This window comes from Bombina bombina, chromosome 6, assembly GCF_027579735.1.
Source record: "Bombina bombina isolate aBomBom1 chromosome 6, aBomBom1.pri, whole genome shotgun sequence".
Lineage (NCBI taxonomy): Eukaryota > Metazoa > Chordata > Amphibia > Anura > Bombinatoridae > Bombina > Bombina bombina.
In genome coordinates, this window is record NC_069504.1 from 436263289 (window position 1) to 436285035 (window position 21747).

Here is a 21747-nt window from a genome sequence, read left to right on the forward strand (position 1 = left end):
GCTATCAAGCTCCATTCGGAGCTTGATAGATAGGCCCCACTGTCATATATGCTAAAGAATGACAAAAAAGCCAAACTAGAGCTGCAAGAATTAGTTTGTGTTTATTGTTTATTTTGTTTGAATTAGTTTGTGTTTATTGTTTATTTTGTTTGAGCGTTATATAAAACCCATCAGCTATATGTAAAACACATCCATAAACAACAGTCTCAATAGGGGTAGTGATCCGGTGTATACAGTCTTACAAATACGAGGCACTTAGTGCATATTGTATGCCTCCAAACAAACTCAAAACTGCTTATGCCGGAACAAATGTCCCAAAAAGTTTGGAGCTCTTAGTTCACCTGCACGCTCCAAATACATCACAGAAGTGAATGGTACTGAGGTAAAATACAGCAAGGTATAAAATCCTTGTAAGCCAAGAAGACTCACTAGAACAGTGCTTTCCAAACTGTGTTGTGACACAGTGTGTCGGCGGCAGTGTGCAGGTGTGTCCCAGCTTCAGCACAATTTTTTTTTTTAATTTACATTTTTTTAATAAATTTTTGGGGGGTTTCCGACTTTCCGCCTGTCTGCTACCCATATCACATGGTTGACACGTGATTGATACCTAGTGGGTCACAGATCATCTTAACCTATTGGTGTAGCTCAGCAGGAACTGAAGCTATTCCCATTGGCGGGACATTGGCTCCTGATTGCACGTTTAGTCTCCTCAATCGGCTCGTGACTGCACGTGTAGTCAGTGAGTGGGACAGCAGTGTGTTTGCAGCGCAGGCAGTAGTCAGTCGGACTCGCAGAGCTCTGAGGGCGGCAGCTTAAACGCTGAGCTGAAGTCAGAAGTCAGTGTTTGTTTGTTTTTGCAGCTAGTTCCCAGTAGTGCATTGCTGCTCCTGCTCTTGATATATGGATAGGAAGTGGAAGCTTAAAAATGCTTGATGATGAAATGTGAGTGTCTTTATCTAATATTCCGCCAAATATTCAGAAACTGTGTTCATCCCATCAAACTCATACATCCCATTAAAATAATAAGTAGCTATTGGTGTTATTAAAAACTTTTTTTTCCATCTTGCACATACTTACATACTGTTACTTGTAAATGCATTTCGTTATTATATAATTTATGTATGTGTCCGTATCTCTTAAAACAAGTTAGATTAACCTCCTGTTTGCTGGTACAACTGAATTACTGTGTCGCAAAATGATGTAGGTCTAAAAAGTGTGTCACCAACATGAAAAGTTTGGAAAGCTCTGCACTAGTAGGTTACCTCCATAATAAATGCTGTCATTCATTACTCCTTAATACTCTTCTGATGATCGTGGAACATTCATTAGTATCCTGGCTAGACATTTTCTACAGAAAAAAACATTTGCATTTATTAATAATGTTTTTCCATTTTATTAACTTTTATCATAATTATTCCATGAATAACATGGGCTAACAAGACACAGCAAGCATTATATATAGCAGCCCTTTGCAGCTTAATGGGGGTGATACATGTGCATTTAGAAGTGTATAGCACCCCCATAGAACTGCCACTGACAGCAACATATTGTATTGTGGGGAAAGCATATTATTGTGACACAATTCTTTATGATCTATGCCTGACTTTGGCAAGTTGTATTTCTATCATTTGTGAATGCTGCAACTAATATCTAGATACATAAAATAAAGTAGGATCACTCAAAATGAGGTTGCACATACAGAGCGTGGACCAGAATGTTTAAAAATACCCTAACTTGACTCAGGATTTTGGAAAGATTAAAGAGATGATTTAAACCACCTTTCATTAAATGTGCTATTAGTATTTTTATGTTTTATCAGTAATTATGTTTTTCTTAAAATAGCTGTCAAATCTGTTGCTAGGCAACAACATGCACCCTATTCACAGTGCATTAATAGTGGCAACCAGGAAAGCTCTGTTTTACACGTGCTCAGTAGAGGGCTTCTCTGACAGGTCAGTTGAGAGGATGCACAGGGAAAACCTAAGTTTTAACATGACGGCTCCCTCTACACATGCAGGCAGTGGCTTAGCAGCAGTCTACAAAGTGCTTGTTTGGAGTAAAAACAGGCAAATCATTTTATTATTTTATATATTTATACTTTATTTTGTGTATTATTTGCTCCCATGTCATTTTTATGTCCCTTTAAGACATTTCTTCTAGGGTAAGAAGTGAAAGTAGTCTGGAAAAATGATATTCATTGCTAAAAATGCATTAAAACTAAAACATTTACTGAAAATATTTACAGAAAAAATTATTTTTTTTATATGTTATTTATTGCAGGGCAGTGATGGTGCTCGACATTCTGTATTAGGTGATAGCCCAAAGCTTCTTACTCACTATTATGATGATGCCAGAACTATGTATGAAGTTTTCCAGAGAGGCCTGCACATATCTGGTAAGAGAGCAGGTTTTTTTTCCAAGCCTCAGTTTTTCATCCTATTGAATTTAAGTGCGCTGCATATATTTTGTCCATGGAAGGTTAAACGTAATTAACTGCAGAGGCGCAACAACATATATAATTATTTATTTTTCTATACACATTTGTTCGGCTTTATCTAGTTTATTAACAAATATGAAATAAAAGAAACTGAACTACTATGGCAGAATATATTATAAATATTTTAATGTGGGTGACTGGAATGGGGTGGAAAATGCTATTTCTAGAAAAAAAGATAAATGGAAAAATCTGCGGTTCACAGCTTTAAAAATGTTACTTTTGATAACCTTATTAAAGCACTATTAAAAATGTTTATACTTTTTATGCATCTTTTCCATCAAAATATATCCACATATAGGGGTAGCTTTACCAAGCAGCGGATGCAGCAATCTACCCCCGAAGTTTCCGTCTCTCCGGAAACTCAAGTTAGGAAGCACGCTGCTCTTTAACCTATACGATTGGGATGATTGACACCCCCTGCTAGCATTTAGCGATGCCGGGAGAACATGAATCGCTACAGTAAATCGGCCCCAAGGTCTCATTATAGACTCCCATAATTATTTTGTATATAATATAAATATAATAATGTTGCAAAAATGTCCATTTAAAAATATTTATTATTAAATATGTAAGCTCAGACCCACAGAACTTTAGCTTACCTTGCATTGAATGTGTATGAAATAGTCCTACCAGGAACTTGCATCTCACTCTATATTCATCAAGTTAGTTAGTTAGTATGAAAGAGAGAACTATTTTCACATAAGTTTATCTTTACTTGTTCATGACTTATATTATTTAAAAGTGTAAACTAAAAGCTAAACACTTAGACAATATCTTGAAATGCTTTGTAAAAATAGACAGATGGTGTTGCAAGGGGGTGCTTGTTTAAAGTTAATTTGTCTTATATGGGGTGCAATCATATGTTATAGTTTTCATTGTTCCATCTTTCTACTTGGATAGTTGGAAACTGCTTTTATAAAGGCCTACAAAAAGCCAGTGAAACCACCATAAATGTCAGGCTAAAGCATGTGATAGTGCTCTTAAATTATTTGCATATACAGGCGTACCTCGGATATATTGCGGGTTTGGTTTCAGACCACCACAATAAAGTGAATATAGCAATAAAGTGAGTCACACCCATTTTTGTTCCCTAGTGCATATAAGTTATATTTACACTATACTGTAGTCTAAGGGGCCTATTTATCAAATGTCTGTCGGACCTGATCCGATAGTGCGGATCAGGTCCGACAGACATCACTGAATGCGGAGAGCAATACACTCTCCGTATTCAGCATTGCACCAGCAGCTCACAAGAGCTGCTGGTGTAATGCCACCCCCTGCAGACTCGCGGCCAATAGGCCGCCAGCAGGGAGGTATCAATCAACCCGATCATACTCGATCGGGTTGAATTTGAGCAGGCAGACAGGGTTATGGAGCAGCGGTCTTTAGACTGCCGCTTCATAACTGCTGTTTCTGGCGAGCCTGTAGGCTCGCCAGAAACACGGGCCTTCAAGCTCCATTCGGAGCTTGATAAATGGGCCTCTAAGTGTGCAATAGCATTATGGTTGAAAAAATCAATGTACATACACTAATTAAAAAATACTTTATTAATAAAATAATGCTAATCATCACCTGAGCCTTCAGTGAGTCATATAATGTGTGTGTGTGTTAGTTAGTTAGTTAGTTAGTATGAAAGAGAGAACTATTTTCACATAAGTTTATCTTTACTTGTTCATGACTTATATTATTTAAAAGTGTAAACTAAAAGCTGAACACTTAGACAATATCTTGAAATGCTTTGTAAAAATAGACAGATGGTGTTGCAAGGGGGTGCTTGTTTAAAGTTAATTTATCTTATATAGGGTGTACATACAGTAATTAAAAAATACTTATTGATAAAAAAAATGCTAATCATCACCTGAGCCTTCAGTGAGTCATATAATGTGTGTGTATATATATATATATATATATATACACATATATACACACACACACAGTGTATATGTGAGTGTGCGCACGCGCGCGTGTATTCATGTGTATTTATGTGTTTATATGTGTATATATGTTGGAAAAATGGCTCCAATAGACTTTCTTGACACAGGGTTGCCACAAACCTTCAATTTGTAAAAAGAGCTATATCTGCAAAGTGCAATAAAGCGACGCACAATAAATATTTCTTGTTTCAAACTTAAATATCTTAAATGATTAAAATGCACATCATCAGGTTTGGTACCAATTACTTATTTAAACATATACACAACAAGATTTTAACCAATTTTGTTAATTCTTTCCAAAAAATTTAAAATATTAATCAATATATTATATAAAGAAATGTCTTAGTCCATTGGTCCCAGACAAGTGAGAAATTGCAATAGATAAGGACACTGCTAGAGCCATTCAGAGGCAGCATATGTATAGATTTGTGACACATAGGCCATATACTGCTTATGAGTGGAACAGGAGCTTGCTGGGTGCACAACTTTATGTTTTTAACACACAGGGCCAGATTACAAGTGGAGCGCAAATGAATGCTTCCGCTTGAGCGTTAACTGCGCTAGAAGTAAGCTTTTTGCGCTCGTCGAGTTGCACTCGTATTATAAGTGGAAAATAAACTGTTTTTGCTCACACGCTAACCCGATGAGCACAAAAAAACGAAACTTAAAATATTGCGTGCACCTTCAGGTATTCCCCAAAAGTAGTCAACACCCCACTTTCACACAAACATGATTGCATATTCTCAGGTGTGCTATCCCGACCTGAAAATATTAATATTTCACATTCCAATGTTCTTTCATACAAGAATATATGTTTTATTTATTTATTAATACATATTTCTACATATATCTGATGTTTTTTGGTACAATATATATCTATACGAATATATATATGTATACACACACACAATTATATATAGGTATAGATATATACATATATATATATATAGGAATATCTATTTAAAAATACTTAGAACATATTCTGCTATGTTACAGTAAATGCACAGTATAACACTTTATTTAAAATAATATTGCATAAATATGTTTTTGCATGTTTTCATCTACTTAACTGCAAATGGCTTCAACACACTTCTATATATATCTATATATGTATACATGTCTATTTATGTGTTTATATGTGAATATATGTCTGTAAATGGCAGGATCAGACTGATATACTTCAGGAAAGTTTTCTTCTGTGAAAAGCACACTGGTCTAAAAGAGGCTTCCGGGTGGTAAATCGCCATAGAACAAGCCACTGAGCTGTTGTTCGTTCCTGGTAGAGCGCTTCTCTCTTTGTATGTAAATACATATATACACATATAAATACATTCATACACATGTACACACACACATATACATATGTATGTATCTCAATGTTAATGCCCTTTGCCAGATTTTTTTTCTAACACCTGACACCTCATATCTTTGAGCACATTTTAATATTTTTAATTAGTTAGTGTTATTATGAACTATACTTTGTAATGTATTTTTTATGTGATCTGTGCAACTTTTTAGTTTTGCAAATCAGTTAATCAAAGCTCTGAAGTTGCTGTAATCATTCTAGCGTAAATCGCTATTGCCCTCAAGCGATCGCGTTTACTATCAAGTCGTTACACCAGTGGTAAGACCGAAGACTGCAGACACCCGCAAACGTTTGTGCTCCACTAGTAATCTGGCCTATAATCTAAAACTGGTTTAAAAGTAAAATGAAAATGCTGAAAGGAAATAGAGGATTTTATTACAGTAGAATTTCCCTAGAAACAGTAAATTGATAATTGTTCTCATTGATATGACTAGGATATGTTCACTTTATGATACTGCCATCTACTGGACAGACCATTGTGTGTAGGTAAACATTATACATATTACAATACAGGCAAAGAGTAATGTTACAAATAAAATATTAATAATTTACCAGCAATACATTGTGTTTTGGGACTCATTAGTAATATGTGGAATAAAATTAATTTTAAAAATGTATTCTCTGTTAAATTAAATATCTTTATGGAGACTGAGGAAGAGTGCTTCAACTTACTTCTTAAATATATTGTAGAACGGGTCCTGCCTGGTGCTAAAAAAGACACAACCACCAATTTTATACTAAAAACTAATGTCTAAAGGAATGTATAGTAACTCTCACTGTATAGACACAGACATCTAAAAATGTGTTTGAATTTAGTTACATTTAGATAAAAGCAGGGAGGTTCACCTCAAAGATGAGAGCAGGATTTAGCTCTCTCTGAAAGTTTAGGGGTTGACTACATTACATACTGAACTTTAAACATCTAGTATATTTATACATCTAGGGCTAGATTACAAGTGGAGCACTATTTTAACGTGCGCCTGTAAAGGGGCAAATGAAAAAGTTGCCCTAATTGCCCCCCAAATAAAGCGGACAGTTCTTTAAAATAAATAAAAAATATAGGCATTTTTATTTTTTTAATTTAAAAAAATGCACGAAGCAGCTATAAGGGGTTAAAGTGAGGTGAGGTGTTTGAAAGAAATAAAAAACAGCTCTAAAAGTGCCTTTACATAGAGGTGAATGGGGACTGTGTTTTTACTATTTTGCTGACCAAAGCTGCGCGAATTGCCCCCTGCACTGCGCTAGATGGTTTGCCGTTTCTCACGTCTTGAAAATGAGGCTCCCATTGGAGCCTCTTGTGACTTGTAACGCTGGTATTACTAAGTGGAGCGCAAATATTGCGATTGGAAAAGCGCAATATTGCGCTTCACTCGTAATCGAGGCCCTAGTGTTTTGATAACCTTACTATCCAAGGCAGCAATTTCTAATATAAGAACAAAGATACAAGTATTTTTTATTCGATTGTAATGTGAATAATAGTTCTTTTTTAAACTACCAATAAAAAATTAGATCCGTGCAAATTAAAAATGTTGTGATGAAACAAATAGTGAGCTTTTATATTTCATTAATGTTTTATGTAATGCACCATATTTTCAAGCTTCAAGCTGCTTAACAGAGCAAATAAAATTAAATTTCCCTACAGCTGAATTTCCTCTGTTGACCTAAATTTTACATAGTTATGTGTAAGATTGATGAAAACAGCTTGGTACAGTTGCGTTGCATGTGTAAAAAAGCCAGATTTCCCTATCTTTATAACGTGGACACAGGAATGGTAATCTGCCCTGTGTACATGGTGCTTTAATATGTGTACATAATATAAGTGTTGTACAACAAATTTAAAATGATTTTTGCTTTCTAGAAAGTTTTGGTTTGAGGTAAAAAGCTGCATGAGCCAGAAGTGCAACGTGATACGTTTAGGGCTTTGTATAATATATATATATATATATATATATATATATATATATATATATATATATTTTTTTAATAAAATTTAGAAATCTTTTAATACAAGTTGTCTCATGTGAGCCTAGAAGCTCCTAGACTAACTGATCACAATAACATTCCAATTAATTATTTTTTCCTTTCAAATTGCTAAAATTGCTAAATTATTTGTGGGATTCTGAACCATTTGAAAACACCACTATAACCTATTTAGTGTATCCTTTTCAAATGCATTTGTACCATGAAAGCAACCTCTATATTTAACATGGGCAAAATTCAGTGGTCGTATTTCAATCAATTAACAAATACTTTTCCATCAGCGTTTAAAAGGCTCCTTGGTCTTTTCTACCCATATTTACATCTACTACATATTTCGAAAAATAGATATTTTTGTCTTTTTCAAGGGGCTATTATGGGTACATGATTAATAGCACTAAATATCCTGTCAAACCACATACTACGTTTTGGGCCATCATCAGCCATTTTCTTATTAGTTTAGAGACATTAAAGTAATGCGTCACTTCAACTTCCCTGACTGCATAATAGGGACGTTAGTCAAATATTCATGCTTTGTTTAGGCATATTTCAATAAAATGTGCCCTAATTCTGTAGTTTCACCCCACCCCTACTTAAGACATGTATTATATTAAACTTACACTATTTATTGGTGTACATAATTAGTTCTTAGAGGAGGATTTTTAATAATTAGTGACATAGTATATTCATTTGTCACTTAGTATTCTTATATGTGTTATTTTATTCTTTATTTGTGTAGGCCGGGATTTAACTATAGAATCTAAATGATAGTAGGAGTAGATTATTTTTACCCACTGAGCAACCATATAAGCAACATGTTTTAACATGGTATATAGCCTCTTAAGTTACTCATATTGAAAGCTATATAGTTCACAGTAGATCAGAAGTATGATCCTCTGATTGCAATTAAAACAGTAAATGTAGATATTAATGGTACATAATTCTGTGTTAGGTGCAGTGTACCCGATTGCGCCCTTGACATAAATGTAGTGTGCTACAACGCTGAGTAAAACTGCCGGGTGCTTTATCAAGCGCAGGAGAACGCTATATTTAGTCCAATAGCAGAATCTGGCACACTGTGATTAGACAGTGGATCCGTGATACACTTTTGAAAAAAGCAGAATAGCAAAAGAGAAAGTTAAGGTAAGTAAACATTTTAGGGTTAAATCTTTAAAATGCCTAATTTTTTTACAGGTGCCGCTAGATTAATGTTACATAAAAACATTAATATCTAAACTTACTGTCCCTTTAAGTGTGTGGACATTATAAAAATGCTAATTATTAAATTAAACTGCATTCAAACCCCTATGGCAGTCTTCATTAATACTGAATCAATTCATTTTCATATTTTACATTTGCATTGGCTATTTATATTTTTATTCTGTGTAGGTGTTCAAAAAAAAAAACTGCTTCTTACAGGTTCCGTAATGTTTACTCAATCTGAAAGTATTTATAGCATATTGTACTTAAAATATTCTGTTATCATTATGAAATAACATTAAAATATTGAAAACAGTTATGTGTGAGAACTTTTGTAGCAAAACTATTTAGATTTCAATTCAAATGAATACAGAAGTATCAGATATGTCTATGAATTGGTTGACAGCTGCTTCCTGCTAATACTCATTGGCTGACAGCTACTTCCTGCTAATACTCATTGGTTAATGGGTATTTGTTCAAATTTAAACAGCATTTACAAAAGAAAACAAATGTTACTGTTTAAAATCTGCTCTTTCATATAGGTAAGAGAAAATATTTGAGTACAGTATCCCTTTAAAGGGACATAATACTCATATGCTAAATCACTTGAATCTGATGCAGTATAACTGTAAAAAGCTGACAGGAAAATATCACCTGAGCATCTCTATGTAAAAAAGGAAGATATTTTACCTCACAATTTCCTCAGCTCAGCAGAGTAAGTTCTGTGTAAAATGTTATACTCAGCTGCAGCCCAGCTGCAGGTAAAAAAAAATATATGAAGAAATGAACAGCAGCCAATCAGCATCAACAGTGCTGAGGTCATGAACTTTTACTGTGATCTCTTGAGATTTCACTTAACTTTCACAAGATTTCATAGTAAACTTAATTTAAACTGAATAGGGAAATAATATGAGATTGCACAAGGCTCAACCCCTTAGCTGTACTGGGACAGACATACTGATTTGCTGCTTAGAAGTCCTTTACAATGGGAGGTGGCTACTGAAGAACTTTTGAGGTAAAATATCTTTCTTTTTTACATAGAGATGTTCAGGTGATATTTTCTAGTCAGCTTTTTACATCTATGCTGCATCACTTTCAAATGTTTAAACATTTGGGTATTATGGCCCTTTAAGTAATTTAAGCAGTAGTAGGTTTTATAGATTGGAATGCCACAGAAAATCAAAATAATATACCTAAACAAACATAACTCAAGAAATTAAATGTTTTAAATGACGGAACTTTAGGCTTGAATTTTGGGTTCAGTCTGTTACATTGCCACAAATCTATGGAAATATAAGATTTATTTTCATAGTTTATTTTTTATTTATATATTTATTAATATTATTTTGTTACACTTTCTTGTTTGTAATTTTAGAGAATGGGCCATGTCTAGGATCCAGAAAACCCAACCAACCTTATGAATGGCTTTCATATAAAGAGGTAAGTGGATTAGTGGTGCACAGTTTATAATTATAAGACATGTAATAATCTTACTATAACTAAGTGTTGAACATTATGCATATATTTTTTATTTAAAAAAAAGTAGTTAACAGAAACAGGAATAATTGAACTACTGATAAAGAGATAAAAGAGCACAGGCGACTACTAAGATGCAGCATTTATTTATGATGATTGTTAACAAGCCATAAAGATAAAGAAAAGTTAAAAATATTATTTCTGTGAATAAAATGTATCAAGCTATGGCCTAAAAGTCATATTCATAATGACTGCCAAGAAATGCGTTTTTTTTAATTTAGGCTTTGTATCTGTTTCACATTAGACTTTGTGTGCTAGATTACAAGTGGCGAGCTAACTGTTTTGCGTGAGTGATAAAGGGTTTTTAGTGGCTCTTTACGAGTTGAAAGTAAACACGTTCAATTGAGTGCAATTGAATTTAACGACCGTCAGGTTAACGCGACTTGAGAGCTCTGGTTAACTGTTAAGCTTGACTAAAAAGTTGCACAAAATACATTGTACAGTAAAGCTACCCTCATAATAACACTGTCTGCTAACAATTATTTAATAAAAAATATTGCATAAAAAGTTATAACGGTTTAAAGATATGAGGTCTCACGTGTTAGAAAAAAAGGCAGGCAAAGGGCTTTTACATAAATATAAATACATATACATGTCTAAAGATGTATATGTGTACATATATATACTGTATATATATGTGTACACATGTATTTATTATTTATATGTGTATATATGTATTTACAGACACATATACACAATATTCATATTTTATTAAGTGTTTTACTGTGTACGTACTGTAAATATTTCACGTTCCAATGCTTTTGACATAGAGGAATATGTTTTAAGTATTTTTAAATAAATATTTTTATATATATTTATATATTTATATATATATATATATATATATATTATATTTTACAAAAAAAAAAACTTCATATATATATATAGAAATGTTTATTTAAAAATAAATATATTCTACTATGTGAAGAATATTGGAATGTGAAAAATTCATATTTTATGTTGGGTTAATGCACTTGGTTATATGTGATCAGGTTTGTGCGCAAGTATGGGTGTTATTTCCCCCCCACTTTATGTGCTTCATTTAACTCTATGAGGCCTATTTATCAAGCCGTCAACTGTGCTGCATTTGCCGGCACCAATACGCTTGCCTGACATCGCCTAACATTGCGGCCGCGGACCTGAATACGCTCTCCATATTTAACAAAAAAGCTGTCAAAAAGCCACACACCAAGTACAGGGCGATGAGCAGCCTATCCTGCTGCTCCTGGAGCCCACCGCAACTCTAATAAACGTATTAACCCCTATTCCACCACTCCCCGAGCCTGCCACAACTAAATAAAGTTATTAACCTAAACCGCCACTCCCGGAGCCCACCACAACTCTAATAAACTTATTAACCCCTATCCCGCTGCTCCTGGACCCCGCCGCCACCTACATTATCTTCTTAACCCCTAATCTGCCGCCCCCTACACCACCGCCGCCTACATTATGTTATTAACCCCTATCCCGCCGCTCATGGAGTCAACCGCAACTAAATAAAGTTATTAACACCTAAACCGCCAGCCCCCCACATCATCATAAACTAAATTAACCTATTAACCCCTAAACCTAACAACCTGCTAACTGTACATCAAATATTAACTCATCCCTATCTTATAATAAATTTAAACTTACCTTTAGATTTAAATTAAACTATATTAAACTATTAATTAACCTACCCTAACTATTAAACTAAAATTACATTAAACAATATTAAATGAATAATTAATCTACCCTTACTGTTATACTAAAATTACATTAAACTACAAATTAAATTAACTATTATATATTTAAAAATCTAACCCTACTCAAATAATTTAAATCTACACTAAAAAATTACTAAGTTACAAAAAACTAACAACTAAGTTACAAAAAAAAATAAACACTAAGTTACACAAAATAAAAAAGAAATTATCAAAGATTTAAATTAATTACACCTAATCTAAGGGCCCTATGAAAATAAAAAATCCACCCCAAAATAAAAAAAACCCTAGCCTACAATAAACTACATATAGCCCTTAAAAGGGACTTTTGCGGGGCATTGCCCCAATGAAATCAGCTCTTTTACCTGTAAATAAAAAATACAAATACCCCCAATAGTAAAACCCACCACCCACACAACCAACCCCCCCAAATAAAAACCTAACTAAAAAACCTAAGCTCCCCATTGCCCTGAAAAGGGCATTTGGATGGGCATTGCCCTTAGCTCTATTGCAGCCCAAACCCCTAATCTAAAAATAAACCCACACAATACACCCTTAAAAAATCCTAACACTAACCCCTGAAGAGTCACTTACAGTTTTGAAGATCCAACATCCGTCCTCCAAGAAGCTGGCAGAAGTCTTCATCCAAGCGTCCGAAGTCTTCATCCAAGCCCGCAAAAGTCTTCACCCAGATGGCATCTTCTATTTTCATCCATCTGGCGTGGAGCGGCTCCATCTTCAAGACATCTGACGCGGAGCATCCTCTTTGTTTGACATCTTTTTCCCGAATGAAGGTTCCTTTAAATGACGTCATCCAAGATTAATCGGAATTAAGGTTGAAAAAATCCTATTGGCTGTTGCAATCAGCCAATAGGATTGAGCTTTCATCCTATTGGCTGATCCAATCAGTCAATATGATTGAGGTCACATTCTATTGGCTGATTGGATCAGCCAATAGGATGAAAGTTCAATCCTATTGGCTGATTGCAACAGACTTCTGCCGGCTTCTTGGAGGATGGATGTCGGATCTTCAAAACTGCAAGTGAATCTTCATGGGTTAGTGTTAGGATTTTTTAAGGGTGTATTGGGTGGGTTTTATTTTTAGATTAGGGGTTTGGGCTGCAATAGAGCTAAATACCCTTTTAAGGGCAATGCCCATCCAAATGCCCTTTTCAGGGTTGGTTGTGTGGGTGGTGGGTTTTACTGTTGGGTGGTATTTGTATTTTTTATTTACAGGTAAAAGAGCTGATTTATTTGGGGCAATGCCCCGCAAAAGGCCATTTTAAGGGCTATTTGTAGTTTATTGTAGGCTAGGGTTTTTTTATTTTTTTGGGGGGGGGGGGCTTTTTTTATTTTCATAGGGCTCTTAGATTAGGTGTAATTAGTTTAAATCTTTGATAATTTCTTTTTTATTTTGTGTAACTTAGTGATTATTTTTTTTGTAATTTAGTGTTTGTTAATTTTTGTAACTTAGTTATTAGTTTTTTGTAACTTAGTAATTTTTTAGTGTAGATTTAAATTATTTGAGTAGGGTTAGGTGTTCAAATATATAATATAGTTAATTTGTAGTTTAATGTAATTTAGTCTAACAGTTAGGGTAGATTAATTATTAGTTTAGTATAGTTTAAAGTAATTTTAGTCTAATAGTTAGGGTAGATGAATTAATAGTTTAATATAGTTTAATTTAAATCTAACGGTAAGTTTTAATTTATTATAAGATAGGGATGAGTTAATATTTAATATAAAGTTAGCGGGTTGTTAGGTTTAGGGGTTAATAGTTTAATTTAGTTTATGGCGATGTGTGGGGCTGACGGTTTAGGGGTTAATAGGTTTAGTAAGTGCTAGTGATGTGGGAGGCCAAGGGTTTAGGGGTTAATACATTTATTTAGTTGCTTTGGGCTCCGGGAGTGGCGGGATAGGGGTTAATAACTTTTATTTAGGTGGCGGCGGTGTCGGGACGACAGAATAAGGGTTAATAAGTATAATGTAGGTGGCGGCGGTGTAGGGGCGGCAGATTAGGGGTTAATAACATAATGTAGGTGGCGGCAGTGTAGGGGGCAGCAGATTATGGGTGTTTAGACTCGGGGTACATGTTAGGGTGTTTTATTCTCCCAAAGGAATCAATGGGATATCGGGCAGCAGCGAACATGATCTTTCGCGGCTTTCAGACTCCCATTGATTCCTATGGCATCCGCGGCCTTCAGGGCGGCGGATTGAAAACCAGGTACGCTGGGCCGGAATAGTGGCGAGCGTACCTGTTAGAAATTTGATAACTAGCAAAAGTAGTCAGTGCCGAATTTGTATTCGGAACATCTGTAATGACGTAAGCTTCGATCTGTGTCGGACTGAGACCGGTGGATCGTATGTTACGTCACAGATTTATACTTTTGCCGGTCTGTAGGCTTTGATAAATAAGGGGAATCAAGCTTGCCACAATTACGCTGCGGAATTCCAGCGTATTTGCGGTTGATGGCTTGATAAATAGGCCTCTATGAGGGAATCTGTTAACACGTTCACGATATTTGAAGTTTGACTTTTTGTGCGTGTCTGGTTATTGATCTTGCACAAGCTTTTTACTTTCAACTTATAATAAGTGTGCTACCCGACGTGCAAAAAGCTTACTTCTTGGAGCGCTTATTTGCACTCCACTCATAATCTAGCTCTGTATTAAGTAATTTGTGTGTAATTTTGTTTACATTTTGGAAATGATTCTGTTTAGACTTTGAATTTTACATTTTGAGATTCATGTGCATTATTGTTATACTGTATATTTTATGTACAGCAGGAATATAAATCAAATGTACTGTATTCCGTTTTTACAGATTATGGTTTTATTTTGAGTTTTTTACTTTTTGAATTTTTTTTTTTTTCAGTGTCTGCGTTTAGGCAAGGCAAGGGATTTTTTGGGACATGTTTGAAGTGCTATCATAGATAACATCATATTCAACAAGTAGTTTCCGTCTACAGGACTCACTGATCCATATAGCAGGCTGTCTATAAGGGGACATTAAACACTAAACTAATGATAGATAAAATTATGTAGCAAAGGTTAGCTTGTGAATATTACACAGATATGTGGTTTAAATGTATATTAGGGGTTTAAAGATTGGAAACAACAGCGTAAAATTTAGTGTCCATAAAAGCAATCAGAGTCACTATGTTGTAACCTATGTTCCCTTCTCTGCTCAGATCAGTTAGGTACAGTTTGTTTAGAGTGCGCAACCAATGACTGTTAGGAATTTTGCAGTGGTGTCTGCACTAAACCCACTGTTTTCAGAATTGAATAAAATAAAATTAAATTACACGAAAAGAGGTCAAAATAAATAATGAAAGCATAATGCACTTTTTTTTTAACAACACATTATTAAATAATTAAACATTTCACATTACAATCTCAAGTGTTTAACGTTCCATGGTGCTTTCAGGTGCTTCCATGTTATAAGCTGCATTCCCAGCATGATATCATTTTCTAGGGACCCTTACAGCTTTCTATGGATAGGACCTTTCAGAGACTTTCAAGTGAATTAGACTCCTGGCCACAAAACCCAACAAGCATTCCAGAATCTTGACACTGTGTTTAACCTACCTTCAGAGATTCTTTGTTGCAAAAGGCATGTGCATCTCAAAGCATCTAAAAAACACAAACAATTAGATTACAAGTGGATCGCAATCAATAGCGCTAGCTGCGTCATATTGCACCCAGTCTCATGCAAGGAATTATGCAGAATTAGGTATTATTTTACCAAGTCATTTTTACAGGGCCAACATTTTTTCAGCATGCCCTATACTTGTAATGGATAGAACAGGGTGTGCTATTAGTGTGCTCATTGCCATTGTATTACAAGTGGTGAGTTATCCAAAATACCACTGTAAAATGTAGTGCTTTTTGAGACCTGGAGTAAACCATTATCACTTGCTAGTTAGCATAACAAAGTACATGAACATGACATGGAAATAAAGGATTTGAATTATATTTATATTTATTATATACTCACCTTCAGTGGCGTCACTAGTGGGGGGGGGGGCAGGGGGGCGGGCCGCACCCGGGTGACACCCTCCAGTGGGTGACACCAAAAAAAAAAATTTTTTTTTTTTTTAAATTTTATTGAAATTCAAAGAAATACAATGTTGAGATGCATAGATTTTTTCTTTATTAGAGGGGCTGGCATTTGTGAACATTGGTGGGACTGGGGAAGTTGTAGACACACAATTTTTTTGCCCCTTGAGCCAGTGCTGCAATTTCAACAAATAGTTTTCCCGGCTGCTTTTGCTTGTTTGTACTTTGCTTCTCCCCTACCCAATTTCGCTATGAATGTTGTGGGCATGCCGTGGGGCTTGCAAAGTTGCGCTGCTAGCCTAAACCTGTCTGCCTATCTGCTGTGCTGTCTCTCTAAACGGGAACTGGCAAATCATGAGGGGATGCCTGGCACCTGACCGCATGACTGTTTGACACTGTCTTTAAAATGGAGCCACGTATGATGCCCACCAGACCATTACGGTTATGGTACACTAAGTGCACACTGAACAGGTAGGAGGGCTGGCGGGGGTCTGGGGGTGGGCAGAGTGCATAGGTGATTGGCCATAAGAAGCGGTAGGCACGCGGCCCGGGGCTGTGCACTGACAGGCTTGGAACAGAGTCAGAGAACAGAATTTTCATAGTTTGCACCTAAAACTTTTCTTTAGTGATTTATTTTTAGAGTGCTCTGTTTATCTTTCATTTGATGCTCTGCTGAGCCAGGGAGCAGCTCTAGGCATGCGCTTTATAATTAATGCAGTGCAGTTTACATATTTTGTAAGTGTGTGTCTGAGTTTTTGTGTGTGTGTGTGTGTCTCAGTGTTTTTGTGTGTGTGTTTTTGTGTGTGTGTCTGAGTGTGTTTCCGAGTGTTTGTGTGTGCATCTGAGTATGTTTTAAGTGTGTCTGAGTGTTTGTATGTGTGTTTGCCTGTGTTTTTGTGTGTGTCTGCTTTCTGGGAGGGGGGTGACACCATAACTTACCGCACCGGGTGACACCAACACTAGTGACGCCACTGCTCACCTTTGTCCCCTACCCAGTCCTGCCCCATGTTATTAACCATATGCATTTAATTATGCCACAAAACCTGCTTTACATTAATAAACCTTTGTTTCATATGTGTGTGTGTCTGTGTGTGTGAGAGAGAGATGTATTTTATACTTAACTTTATATAACAAAATATATTACAGCCTTATTGTATCTGAAGGACTCCACTATTGGCTGCAATTAATGCATGCCATCAGCTTAGCACACTGGCAATATCTGTCATGAATTTTACTGCGCGTCCCCATAGAAGTTTCTTTGTGACAGATTTAGCTCTCTTGTGCTTTCCGACATGGAGATGTTTGTTCGTTATAGAGTATCTCAGTGACAAAAAAATAACTGTGGACTTGTAATATCAACACAAAAAAAATCAAAAATGAAAGCAGTATTAATTATGCTCAAGCAAATATAATGCACAATAGCAATGATATCTTGCTCCACTTGAAATCTAGCCCAAAATGTCCTAAAAATGTTGGCTACTTAAATACACTGAATTTATTTCAGTAGTGTCTATGGTATGGAATTTCTCACCTGATATCAGATACTAAGCCACAACATTATATGATCTGTTATGATGAGAGAACTAAAGTAGCGCTCCTTCTCGGCAAAGCACTTTCCTTATCCTGGATACTGAAACTGAATCCATGGCAACCACTGATAAATAGCAACAGTAAGTGAAAATTTCCAATAAATGTACAGCAGCATTTTTTTATTCTAAATGATCTGCAACTGATTATACCAGCACATACATGCCCTAATGATACTAATATATATTGGGTCAGGTACTGACTTGTTAATTGCATTGTAAAATTAACTTATGCAAGTAGAAATATATGACAATGTTCTTAGAATAATGCACTCAGCCATTATTGCTGTATATCAGGATTCTCAAACCTTTTTCACCTGAAGGACCACATCCAATTTGTTTTTTCACTCAGTTCTGATGAGCTAATACTAGGAACGTTACTGTTTAAAGCAAATAAAATATAATACATGTATTTATGAGTTTCAAAGCTAACTTTGGCTATATCTTTGTCTGCTTTGGTTCAAACAAATACAGGTATCTAACATGTTCTATTGCACTGTTGCCTGCAAAGGGTAATAAACACATAGTTATAGTTAGGTCCAAAGCAGAATTTCACTAAGGGGAAACTGGCTGAACACATCTGGTGAGCTAATGACTAGAGGCATATGTTTGTAGCCAGCAATCATTAGCTAGTTTTCAGCAGTGTAAATTCTACATTAACAAAATCAGAAAAATAGGGAGGGAAAGAAGAAAGGTTTATTGGAGGTAAAAGGTCAAGCTGACGTTGGGTATCATTCGTTCCCCAGGAGGAAAAGTGGTGGGGGGGGGGGGTAGCCAATTAGCACAGCACAACCCAGAATACTAATTATATAAAATGAGGAATAGTAACATCATTACTCACAGCTGCACATAGCTCTAACATTTGCTCATGAATCTCTGCTCTACCCGAGTTCAGGTAGTGGTATCTCTCCAATTGAACTAGTGATTCTACTTGACATCACCACATGTGATCCAGTGTTAGCACCTCAAAGGACCTCTATATTGCAGGATCAAGATTTTCTCCCTGTTCAGCATAATATACATCAATGACTTTTTTAGCTGGATCTTTTAATTTGTAGCTCTTTCCACTCAAATACCTTAAAAAGTCAAAAACATTTTTTTTTAATAAATTCTAATATTTAATAATATGTTTTAACGTGTTCTTCTTCCCTTAGAAGAACATGTATAAAGATTTAGAGGTATAGTTATATATTTTCAAAATAATAAATCATATACAGTATATACATACAAATGCAGACTTGTGTGTGTATGTACATTATATATATATATATATATATATATATATATATATATATATATATATATATATATATATATATATCTTTGTTTCAATCCTTTGCAGCACTTTTTTCCTAACACCTGAGACCTAATATCTTTGTGCCCTTATAAAAAAAAAATTTTTATCTTTTATTGAGGTTTTGCAAAGAAGCAACATACAATACTTGAAAACAAAAATAACAACATTTCCATTACATACAACATAATTATGAGAGTAAGAGGCAAGATGGATAACCCAGTAAGAGCTTCAGAAACCTCTATATTGTAATTTTATAAGCTTGTATGGATGACTACTTAGCTGGTCTCTTGTGGACGAGGTGATTTAGGCAATACTAGTAATGCATGGTAGTCATATTTAAGACCCTAGTGGGTTTAGTTACACTTAGTAAATATGTGGAATAGTTGAGATTTGAACAATAACAGTAAAATGCAAGCTTGAGTGAGCTATAAAAAGGTTAATGTTTAAATAGTATCAGAACACTGCTTATTATAATGTAAAATAAATTAGGTTAGTATATGGGATATATAATCTCTAAGAGACTTGTAATACGTAGAACCTCCTATAAGTGTAGGGGCCACTTTTGGGCCTGAAAATATATTTATAGTATTCCGGAGGTAGGTATGTATGAAATATAAGAAATCAGTGGACAAGAGCCACTCTGGTATAATTGTTAGGATACTACCTTGAGGTCTTAGAGTTTAATATAGAGTAATAATAGTGGGATTGGGATGTCTGAGATGAGGGAATGACTGATTTTAATGTTAAGGCTTAGTAGGAAATGCCTTTGAGACTACATAGAGACATAGGTATGTCTGGAAACTGGTTATTATTCTGAGGAGCTTAATAGAAATAAATTGGCGGGGTACTTGCCATAGTCAGAGTTGAAATAGGTTTATATCGTGCTTAATATCAATACTCACAGGTGTCTATGCCTATATAGTAGATAAATTGGTAGGCTATGACCCTTCTATTATAATAATTAGAAGATGTTAACAGCAATGCAAACTCCCTTGAGCTAGGTAAGCACCTTACACTGGACCTTTGGTAAATATTGAGATAGAATCAGTCAAAATCAGCCATCTTGGCCGCCGACAGCAGGTCCAATTTATATTTGCGAGGTAATTGATCCAGGCAACGGTTATCCACTGAAACTTAAAGCTTAAGTGTTACTATTATGGAATGGGATTACTCATTATGGAGAGGATATTTCCATCTTTACCAAGGATCTATTTGAAAATGATTGGTTAAGGGAATACTAACCTAGGAGAAAAAGCAAAGGAAATATATATTAGCCTGTGGGATAGATAATAACATCAAAAGGAGGTATGGTGTGTGTTAATGAGTTATTAGTAGAGCAGCTATGGGGTTTAACGGAGGAGGACCCTATGCAGGAACAAAGTGAAGTAGTGCCTAAAATGTAAACTATTCAGATTAAATATTTTACATAGTCTTAATCCAAAGTGAACGCAATTCAAATATATACATAGACATCAAGTATCCAGGCTTTCTTTGTAGCATACTACTGACAGAACAAATAAAGATATAAAAAGGTATGCATTACAGGCCAGAGTCTAGGATTCTGTTTACATTGGTAAATAGTATAGTGTGCTTTTATGTCTGCATTTATTTTTAGTGTCAGATTACCCCACTCCAGTTCTTGGGCAGTCTTGGAAGCATCTTGATCTATGTGGTGATATTGGCACAAGCTTGTTAAAGCAGAGTATATAAGGTGATGGCGTGTTGCAGAGGTCATGATCTGTCAGTTTCCGTATAGAGACACCCAAAGTGGTCACTCAAGGAGCTAAAATATATAACAATAAGGAAACATGGGGACATACTACAGGTTCATCCAAGGAGGGTCAGATACACGAGTATAGGCAATTCTCAAACTACAGCCTGTGTTAGTTAAGCGTATCACATAAAATTAAGGAAAAAGGGGTATAGCTCATATTACAATCTAAGGAACAATAGTCTCCTTATAGAGAACCCAGTGTGTGAGCAACAACTTTTGATATGGCCAAAAGTCTACCAGTAAAACACACAATTTAACCTCTTATGCAGACAGGTGTCTGAGAACCTTTTAGAAAACATTACTGGTGGTTATATATGTATAGGCTTAAGAAATAAGTACAACAAAAACTGTATACTAGACTGAGTTTCTGGAAACTTTAGTAGGTCGGTATTGTGCAACCCTTTAGAGTCAATCATTTAACCATTGCGCATCCAGATATCTCATACCTAGTCATGGGTCATCCGTGTGAACATGAGGATTGTTGTGCCACCAAATAGTAGACACCCCAAGGTACATATAGATATCCAGAGAGATATTATCCTACGCCGGTTCTCAGATATGTCTGTCTCTGCAATCTATGCAAAAGTACTCGCATGTGGTACTGGAGATGAGACAGAACCTACAGAATGAAGGGGTGTAGCGATGTCCCAAGCTTTTCTGATCACCTATGAATGTTAGTAACCAGGGATGGTAGAGCTCAGTTCCGTGTCCGAAACTCAAGCAGTGCTCATTCTTAGCTGCTGAAGGAGGTCCGGTCTCACACCTATAATCCCTTAAACTTGTGATGCTGTCTGCTGGTGAGATTCTCTGCTGCTCACAT

At 35.4% G+C, this 21747-nt stretch overlaps 1 protein-coding gene across 2 annotated transcripts in view; it reads left to right on the forward strand.

Moving 5' to 3' along the window:
* The window catches only part of ACSL6 (acyl-CoA synthetase long chain family member 6), a 166892-nt gene that overhangs the window by 22507 nt on the left and 122638 nt on the right, over positions 1-21747 (forward strand). For both annotated transcript variants that reach the window (XM_053717195.1, XM_053717194.1), the window contains exons 2-3: positions 2281-2395; positions 10350-10414. In XM_053717195.1, the coding sequence (XP_053573170.1) occupies positions 2281-2395; positions 10350-10414 (180 nt within the window). The remainder of the gene's footprint in view (positions 1-2280; positions 2396-10349; positions 10415-21747) is intronic.